Source organism: Coregonus lavaretus (assembly GCF_964263955.1).
Source record: "Coregonus lavaretus genome assembly, contig: HAP1_SCAFFOLD_1067, whole genome shotgun sequence".
In the NCBI taxonomy this organism is placed as follows: domain Eukaryota; kingdom Metazoa; phylum Chordata; class Actinopteri; order Salmoniformes; family Salmonidae; genus Coregonus; species Coregonus lavaretus.
In genome coordinates this window covers 55,001-65,419 of record NW_028165065.1, presented here as the reverse complement: position 1 = coordinate 65,419, position 10,419 = coordinate 55,001, and the positions used below count along the sequence as shown (strand labels likewise).

The window sequence follows — 10,419 nt, the reverse complement described above, 5'->3', positions numbered from 1 at the left end:
AGGCACTTGGCTCATCGCGCTCTAGTGACTCCTTGTGGCAGGCTGGGCGCCTGCAGGCTGACTTTGGTCGTCAGTTGAATTGTGTTTCCTCTGACACATTGGTGCTTCCGGGTTAAGCGAGCGGGTGTTAAGAAGCGCGGTTTATTTCGGAGGACACATGACTTGACCTTAGCCTCTCCCGAGCCTGTTGGGGAGTTGCAGCGATGAGACAAGATCATAATCACGAAATTGGGAGAAAAAAGGGGGTAAAAATGTAATCATAATATTATTTTTTAAATTATATTGCCCCCATAAAAGGCCAAATATCATCTGGTGGTTAATGACCAAATCAGAGAAAATTATGTTATTCTTTTTTTATATATATATATATTTAAAATATATCTACTACTTTACATCGTGTAAGAGTTCATGCAAACACTGTGAATATAAAGACATTTAATTTCAGCGCGTCACTAATGTCACTATATCCTACTAAATGGTAATAGGCATTTCACCTGTTCAATGAAGCGAATACATTGTTTAGTGTATACTGGACCGAAATAACTCATGGCACCCCGGGGGACATTTAGTAGATTATCAAAGTATTTTATTCAACATCTTTAACAAATTTGATCGAAACTTAGCTTTAAATTAACTTCTTATTATATGACAGTAAAAGCGGTATTATCATGTCATATAGGGCTACTTTTTAATCTCTTGATATAGACGATTCGATATCTTGCACCCCTAATGCATGAAATGGTGCGCTCCGCCGCTGCAGCCGTTCTTGCCAGTGCTACAACGTTGCCACATCATTATCTGCCAAAAGGATCTACAATACCCCCGGGCTGACGCGCGCTATCTTCACAGTTGATATAATAAATAATGAATGAATCTCAAAGGATTGCGTAGGACCTGATTGCCGCTACCGAAATAATTGTTTTGGTGTGTCAATTCTCTGCCGTGACGGTGTTTGGTTAAAGGGATACCGTGGTAGCCGGTGATGATCAACCTGACAGTGCGAGCCTCCCATGACAGCCAAACCAAGTGATGCAGCGAAAGGCGCATGTTTTTCTTGCGTTGGGAAACGCGAGATGAAACAACCGGGAGCGAAAGGAGCAAAGGCTCATGTGTATTAAGGGAATATGACACCAGAATGACTTTATATTTCCCTTTCGGACTTAAGTCATTGCATCAGAATTTCCATTACGGAATGCAACAGAATCGGTGACCAAGGATACTGGACGATTTGCTGGCTGCCATCTGCTGCTCAAAGAAGCAATATGCTATTAGAATTCATCCAACGTCTTTATACTCCTATGGAAACAGCAACTCTGGGCAGAATATGAAAAGAAAAAAAAAGCCATTAAATCTAGAGGATTGGATTTTGTGATCATCTCTTGCTTGCTGCGGTCTGCTTTCCCTCAGCAGGCTACCAGTAACAATATTTTAGTTTCTCCAATGTCTGTCTATCTGTTGTTAATATTGAATTTTAGTGGTATTTATTTGTCTGAAACCACGTGGCTGCTATTTGTTTTGCATCTCTTCTGAAGAGAGAGAAAAAAAGAGAAGAGGACTGTTACCTGCAATATGTCTATATTCACATCTTAAATGATTTAATACACAGATGTTGATGGATGAGCAGTCAAACTGGAGCTAATAACAGCATCTCATTTATCTCATTCACCTCCTCCAATCAAATGTTATTTATTATTTATACACTTAACAGCAACCAGGACCTCAACCCCCCCCCAAGGAGCATCAGAGGAGACACAGTAGAAGAACTCTGGGGATATGGGAATGCCATTCATTCTTCTTGAGGAAAATTGAAGTTTAATACAAAGGTGCTTGTTTATCATTAAAAACAAAGGTGTTTCAGCATTAGACTAAAGTCTTAACACGAAAAACCAAGCTCAGGTGAATGACCTCCGTCTTGAGTGTGTGTGTGTGGAATGCTGGACATCAGAATGAAGGAGGCGTGTCGTATCTGCGCAAGGGAGCTCTGCGGTAACCAACGGCGATGGATCTTCCACCCCGCCTCCAAACTCAACCTGCAGGTGCTCCTGTCCCACGCCCTGGGGCGAGAGCTGATCCGCGACGGCCGCGGCGAGTTCGCCTGCTCCAAGTGTGCCTTCATGCTGGACCGCATGTATAGGTTTGATACGGTGATTGCCCGGGTGGAGGCTCTGTCCATTGAACGGCTGCAGAGGTTGCTCCAGGAGAAACACCGGCTACGGGGCCTCATTGGTGGCCTCTACCGGAAGACCAACAGGGAGGAGGGAGGCAGTGGTGGAGGGGCCATTACTGGGCCTGGGGATACGGGAGGAGGGGGAGGAAGGGTACAGGGGGATGGTATGGTGGATATGTCCAGTCTGACCCATGCTAAGTACTGTGCCCTGCTCCAGGAGGACTTGGTGTACTCTCTGTATGAGTCCTGGGCTGAGGAGGGGTTAGAGTTCGGGGGTCACCATCATCATCATCATGGGCATGCCCCACAATGCGCAGGGCCTGCGTCAGAGGTGACGGCTGTGGGGTCACAGCGCTGTGGGATTGTCACGCGTTCACCCAGGAAATGCAGAGGGTGCACGGCGTGGCGAGTGGCGGACTCAGACTACGAGGCTGTGTGTAAAGTACCCAGGAAGTTGGCACGGAGTATTTCCTGCGACCCATCGACGAGGTATTCGGCTAGCGTGATTGGAGGAGGACGTGTGAGTGGAGGAGAAAGAGGAAGAGGAGGGGAGAAAGATCCAGAGGGGACCCCCTCCTCGCTCACGCTGATCCCTGGGTCCAACCCTCCTTCCCGGGCTTCGGACAGCGACCGTACCCTGGCGGCCCGAGCCAGCTCCAGCCCCTCTATAGACTCCCTGGACATAGCAGGAGAATCTAGCCAGCTGTCTGCAATCCAAGACGGGGACGAGGGGCTAGAGTATCCCCAGGACCCCCTGGATGATCGGTTCTCAGACTCCCTCTCCGAGGAGCACCACCTGGTGACTCCGCTGAGGTCGGCCTCCCGCCTCTCACTGGCCCTCTGCCTGGTCCAGAACTGTGTGTACCGGCCAGTCCAGAGCCCCAAGGGAAGCAGACTGCCTGTACTCAACAGACACAGCCCCAGAAGCGAAGGCTCCAAACTGAGCTTCCATGAGCCGGCCTTGGGTTTTCCGAATGGAGGTCCGAATGGAGAGGGGGAGATCCATGGCCATGTGCCCGACCTGGAGGCCCCTCTGATCAGGCAGAATGGAGGGATGGATGGGGGTCTGGACCTGGCTGAGATGGAAGAGCTGTGGGAGGATCTGTATCATGAGTGTCCTCCCCCACGTCCCCACCAGGTATAACACTGCAGCTCTCAAGTCAGCTCTGGGCATTGGTTCACCACTGGTCTGTAGTTTCCACTTTTCAGCTACTGGAGCAGTAGCTGAAATCAAATGAGTTTTTTTCTTTCGATAGGATGCTTTATTTTACTACAAACCTTTTGTAGCATATTTAATCATCTACAGATATACAAATCTCAGAATATGGAGACTATTCCAGAAGGTTAGTTAGTTATCTGTGAATTCAGCACACAGTGCAGTGCTCCCAACCGTGAGAACATTCCTTGATCTCACCATGCTCCTGGCTAATTAGCTGGATAATCCAGCTGTCTATCTACATCACTTTAACCTCTCCTACCCCCTCTCCCTCTCCAGAGAGGATGCACAGAGGATGTGCGCTCCAAGCACATGAATCAATGTGTGTGTGTGTGTGTGTGTGCGCGTGCATGTGTGTCTTGAGATCATTGTATGACTTGGGTGTCTATGTGCCTAGATGCACATCATACAATCCTTCAGATGTCTGTCTGTGTGTTAAAAGCAGTGAGGGATTCTCATGTAGAGCACTCAGGCCAGTCAGCCATACTAATGAATGTGTGTGCTCAGAGAGTGGAGCTGTCATGGTTGGCCTACCACAGAGGCACATTAACAAACATAGTATGATATTGTCATCTTCACAGTACAGATGTACTTAATTTGAGCCAGTTTGCTACAGCAGGAAAAGAATCCTGCAGCAGCAGGAAATTTGAATTATTAAGTGTATTGTAATTAATGGAAAACATTTTGTAGGGGTTGATACATTTTTAATTAGGGAAAATAGTCTGACATTTTAAAGCGGAAATTACAAGGGTTTTTAAATCTCGAATACACAACGAGTTTGCATTTCCTGCTGTGCATGACATTTCTCAGTAACAAAAGAGTGATCAAATTAAGATCCTACATCTGTAGCTTCAGCCATTTTGGCCTGCAAGTGCTTTTCAATGAGCTCTCATGAAGTAAGCCAAAATTCTGTCAAAAAGTATGCCAAAATAGTAGATAATAATCAGTGTTTATTTGGTAGTTCAAAGCTGAGAAAGAAACTAGAACTTGGAAACCATATCAGATATCACATATGTAGATACATATGTAGGACCATCATTTGAGCCAGTTTGCTAAAGCAGGAAAATAATCATGCAGCAACAGGAAATGTGAATTATTATATGTATTATAATTTATGGAAATTTTTGTAGAGAAGCCTTTTTAAACCTCAAATACACTACAGTGGGGGGAAAAAAGTATTTAGTCAGCCACCAATTGTGCAAGTTCTCCCACTTAAAAAGATGAGAGAGGCCTATAATTTTCATCATAGGTACACGTCAACTATGACAGACAAATTGAAAATAAGTATTTGGTCACCTACAAACAAGCAAGATTTCTGGCTCTCACAGACCTGTAACTTCTTCTTTAAGAGGCTCCTCTGTCCTCCACTCGTTGCCTGTATTAATGGCACCTGTTTGAACTTGTTATCAGTATAAAAGACACCTGTCCACAACCTCAAACAGTCACACTCCAAACTCCACTATGGCCAAGACCAAAGAGCTGTCAAAGGACACCAGAAACAAAATGGTAGACCTACACCAGGCTGGGAAGACTGAATCTGCAATAGGTAAGCAGCTTGGTTTGAAGAAATCAACTGTGGGAGCAATTATTAGGAAATGGAAGACATACAAGACCACTGATAATCTCCCTCGATCTGGGGCTCCACGCAAGATCTCACCCCGTGGGGTCAAAATGATCACAAGAACGGTGAGCAAAAATCCCAGAACCACACGGGGGGACCTAGTGAATGACCTGCAGAGAGCTGGGATCAAAGTAACAAAGCCTACCATCAGTAACACACTACGCCGCCAGGGACTCAAATCCTGCAGTGCCAGACGTGTCCCCCTGCTTAAGCCAGTACATGTCCAGGCCCGTCTGAAGTTTGCTAGAGTGCATTTGGATGATCCAGAAGAGGATTGGGAGAATGTCATATGGTCAGATGAAACCAAAATATAACTTTTTGGTAAAAACTCAACTCGTCGTGTTTGGAGGACAAAGAATGCTGAGTTGCATCCAAAGAACACCATACCTACTGTGAAGCATGGGGGTGGAAACATCATGCTTTGGGGCTGTTTTTCTGCAAAGGGACCAGGACGACTGATCCGTGTAAAGGAAAGAATGAATGGGGCCATGTATCGTGAGATTTTGAGTGAAAACCTCCTTCCATCAGCAAGGGCATTGAAGATGAAACGTGGCTGGGTCTTTCAGCATGACAATGATCCCAAACACACCGCCCGGGCAACGAAGGAGTGGCTTCGTAAGAAGCATTTCAAGGTCCTGGAGTGGCCTAGCCAGTCTCCAGATCTCAACCCCATAGAAAATCTTTGGAGGGAGTTGAAAGTCCGTGTTGCCCAGCGACAGCCCCAAAACATCACTGCTCTAGAGGAGATCTGCATGGAGGAATGGGCCAAAATACCAGCAACAGTGTGTGCAAACCTTGTGAAGACTTACAGAAAATGTTTGACCTGTGTCATTGCCAACAAAGGGTATATAACAAAGTATTGAGAAACTTTTGTTATTGACCAAATACTTATTTTCCACCATAATTTGCAAATAAATTCATTAAAAATCCTACAATGTGATTTTCTGGAGAAAAAAAATCTCATTTTGTCTGTCATAGTTGACGTGTACCTATGATGAAAATTACAGGCCTCTCTCATCTTTTTATTTGGGAGAACTTGCACAATTGGTGGCTGACTAAATACTTTTTTTCCCCACTGTACATGTTTTAAATGTCTCGCAACAGGGTGATCAAATTAAGATCATACATCTGTAGAACCTGAGGTGCTGTGTATGATCTATCTACACTGAGTATACCAAACATTAGGAACACCTTCATACACTTTTTGCCTTCAGAACAGCCTCAATTCAACAGGGCATGGACTCTACAGGGTTGTCGAAAGCATTCCACAGGGATGCTGGCCCATGTTGACTCCAATGTTTGCCACAGTTGGCTGGATGTGCTTTGGGTGGTGGACCATTCTTGATACACACAGGAAACTATTGAGCATGAAAAACCCAGCAGCGTTGCAGTTCTTGACACTAACCGGTGCGCCTGGCACCTACTACCATACCCCGTTCAAAGACACATTTTTTGTCTTGCCCATTCACCCTCTGAAAGGCACACACACACAATCATTGTCTCAATTGTCTCAAGGCTTAAAATTATTCTTTAACCTGTCTCCTCCCCTTCATCTACACTGATTGAAGTGGATTTAATAAGTGACATCAATAAGGGATCATAGCTTTCACCTGGTCAGTGTATGTCTTAATGTTTTGTATACTCAGTGTATATCCTCAAATTATTACTTGCATATAGCAGGTATTTGCCTTGGGGCTGCTACAGAAATCTGCTGACTGGTGAGAACTGTGTTGATAATCCAGGTACTCTTTCCATTATCAAGTTTTATCCCGGATTCTTAAAGCTGTAGCCCTGTACTTAAACTCAATGTATTACTGCAAAAAATGTCATGTTACCTTGCAGTCTAACCAAGGTGTCACGATCGTCGTAAGAACCGGACCAAGGCGCAGCGTGATAGGCGTACATCTTTTAATGAGTACTTTAACACCAACAACAAAACGATACGTGAAGTCTAACGGTTCACCAACACAAACCTATACAGATCAAGATCCCACAATTAACTGTGCCAAACAGGCTGCCTAAGTATGGTTCCCAATCAGAGACAACGAGAATCAGCTGCCTCTGATTGGGAACCACCCTGGCCAACATAGATCCACATGATCTAGAACATAAACCTAGAAAACTAAACATAGAAACTAACACTCTGGCTCAACATTAAAGAGTCCCCAGACCCAGGCCGTGACACAAGGTCCATGAAATGAAGACCAAACAGGGTATACAGAAGATATGTAGCATCCTCTGGAATAAAATGAAGGTTCATTGGGTGCTTTGGTACAGTAGCCCTATGCGCTCTGAAATCACAATCATCTCGACTCTAGCTCCTCTGTGAGCCTCAGTATAGACTATAGTCGGTGACAGAGATTCAGGCTGTGTCTGTGTGTGTCTGATTTAGGAGTATTCCTTAATCTGAATGTGATTTCAGGGCTCAGCCAGCCCCAGCCCTGTTCACTAAACTAGGTTAGCGCATGGGGAGACGTGGAATGGAGTGGCACCACTATTGGCCTATTTTCACAGCAGCAATAAGCCTTGGAGGCAGCAAGCCCTGATACTACCGCACAATGTCAGACCAGGCATCTGTCTCAATGCTGGTTGGCTAGTGGATGTCATTATATTTTAGCATGTACCATAGGCATATAACTACTAGAAATCATATAACTTTCTAATTCAAAGTAATTATATTTCTATGGCATGTGCAGTATCTCTCACCGTGCTACTCAAATGGCCTAGACTATAGCTATACAGTATGTTTTTGGCTTGGGCCTGTAAGTATCTATAATATGTACTGTAGCTCTTTGGACCTCTACTGTATATATACAGTATAAGGAGATTTTGTCAGCTCATAATAACAATCCACATACCACCACATACATCTAACCTATGTTCCCATTCTAACAGGGATTTCACTTATTCATATTACTTACGTGTGTGTTGTAGGATTTACTCCCGTAGTATAGTGTAAACCTATAAATATAGGATGTGAGTGCTTTGTGAGTGCTCACATGTAAATGCTTTAAGGGAGATGCTGACACACTGGTTATGTAAGTTACGTTAGGGGCACCACAGAGCACTTAACATACACACAGGAACATAGGGAGCTCTCAAGAGAATATCCTCAGGATGGATCTGCTTTTAACAACATACAAAGATGGGTGAACAGAACATTTGGTTTCAAAAGTACAGTCACCAACAACCCAGCTCAGTGCGTTGTTACTTTTCCTTATACAGATCTGTCCCTGTGTCTCTCAGGTCTGGCTAGAGCAGTTGGATAGGAATACTGATTCTTTCCCATAGTATTAATTTGTGAGAGAAGCTAGATTCGGTAAACGTGGACTGTAATGTGTGTGTGTTAACCCCTGTCTTTCTGTGTGTATTCCAGACTCTGATCGAGGAGCAGCAGAGCCAGTTGAACCAGTATGAGTGTGCAGCAGGTCAGTGTGTCAGTGAGCTGCAGAAGGCCCAGCTCCAGGTCCAGTCCCTGCAGACCAAGATCCACGAGAGCGAAGCCAACAACGCGGTACGGCTACAGAGAGACATTACCCATCTATACATCAAACACACACACACATGCACACACACAAGCATGTGCACAGATGCACACGCACACAGCCTCTTTCATGTCCCTTAGTCTCTCTCTCTACTTACTCATCCTCTCTCTCTCTCTCTCTCTCTTTCCCTCCCTCCCTCTCCAGAAGTTGCAGGAGAAGCTCAGTGAGATGGAGTGTGAACTGCGTTCCATCCGCCAGGGAGCTCAGAACCAGGAGCGCACCATCCAATGCCTGACTGATTCTGTCAGTACCAAGGACAACGAGGTGTGTGTGGTCTACACTGAGGTTACATTGCTGCCCCAGAACCATTTGGGACGCAGCCAGGTGACTACATTTGAGTACACACTCAGTAGTGATTTGCAGAATATTCTCTATGTCCTCCTCAGGCCGAGGAGCTGTACCAGCTAATTGAGGGGCAGAACGCCACACTGTGTAAGCTGAGAGAGATGGCCCACCGCAACCAGATCACGCACACTCAGGTGAGACCTCACACACCCCAGACAGGTCCAGACAAGCACCCAGCAGCATACTAGTTAATAAAGAGCCATAATAACCCAACTGTTGGTTGATAGATAGATAGATAGATAGATAGATAGATAGACAGACAGACAGACAGACAGACAGACAGACAGACAGACAGACAGACAGACAGACAGACAGACAGACAGACAGACAGACAGACAGACAGACAGACAGACAGACAGACAGACAGACAGACAGACAGACAGACAGACAGACAGACAGACAGACAGACAGACAGACAGACAGACAGACAGACAGACAGACAGACAGACAGACAGACAGACAGACAGACAGACAGATAGATAGATAGATAGATAGATAGATAGATAGATAGATAGATAGATAGATAGATAGATAGATAGATACTCCCTTTCTTGCCTCTTTCTCTATCTCCATGACCAGTCTAACCCCAGTGGTTCTTCATTGTTTGGTCCGCTCTACCAGGCTCCAGAGGGGGGCAGTGAGGGTGCGGCTTTAGCCCAGCTTCAGGGTGAGTTGGTGGGGTTACAGAGCTCTCTGTTCACCCTGGGTCTGGAGCTGGAGGCCAGTCAGAGAGCCCAGAGACAGAGCCAGAGACAGGCTGAGGACCTGAGCAGAGCTAAAGACAGACTCCAGTCTGACCTAAAGGAGGCACTGCAGCACAGGGAGGTCACCGACAAACACAACCAGGTGTGTGTGTGTGGATGTGTTGGTGTGGGTGGGTGTGTGTGTGTGTGCGTGAACAATCTGGACTCCTGTAGCAATGATGTAGGTGGTGCGTGTAACCTGTCCTCTGTCCCACTGTAGGACTTGAGCAGTGTCCTGGCTCAGTCTCGCTTTGAGCTGCAGGCTAAAGAGGCTCAGCTTAAGGAGAGCAAGGCAGAGAAACACACGGAGGTTCAGGAGAGAGACAGGCACATCACCCAGCTCAAACACTCCCTTCAGGACAAGGAGAGGCAGCTACAGGTAAGACACATAAACACACACACACGAGCACACATGAACACACACACACACTAACCCTATCCCTCACCCTTTGTAGGAGTACTCTGAACTCCTGGAGTCAGCAGACAGCTCCAAACCCAGAGATGCTCTGCTGGACAGACTGAGAGAACGCATCAGGGACAGGGACAGAGCATTGGAGGTAAGAACACACACTTACTGGATGGATGGATGGATGGGTAGGTGGGTGGGTGGGCGAGTGGGTGCATACTAATAATGATTGATGTTCTCTTTCTCTGTCCAGCGGTCTATAGATGAGAAGTTCAGTGGTCTGGAGGAGAGGGAGGAGCAGGTGAGGAAACTACAGCTGGCCCTTAGAGAGAAGGAACGAGACCTGGAGAGACTGCGCTGTATACTGTCCAACAAC

The 10,419-nt window shown here is 46.0% G+C and overlaps 1 protein-coding gene across 1 annotated transcript in view; it reads left to right on the top strand.

The window, feature by feature from the left end:
* Nucleotides 1-1,931: 1,931 nt before the first annotated feature.
* LOC311116318 (myomegalin-like) overlaps nucleotides 1,932-10,419 on the top strand; it is a gene marked incomplete at both ends in the record, with an annotated part of 50,422 nt that continues 41,934 nt past the window's right edge. Inside the window, 8 exon segments of the mRNA XM_084191413.1 lie at nucleotides 1,932-3,305; nucleotides 8,381-8,518; nucleotides 8,694-8,813; nucleotides 8,936-9,028; nucleotides 9,516-9,740; nucleotides 9,858-10,016; nucleotides 10,093-10,194; nucleotides 10,297-10,419. The exon segment at nucleotides 10,297-10,419 is cut by the window's right edge and continues 15 nt beyond it. Of these exon segments, the coding sequence (XP_084047539.1) occupies nucleotides 1,932-3,305; nucleotides 8,381-8,518; nucleotides 8,694-8,813; nucleotides 8,936-9,028; nucleotides 9,516-9,740; nucleotides 9,858-10,016; nucleotides 10,093-10,194; nucleotides 10,297-10,419 (2,334 nt within the window).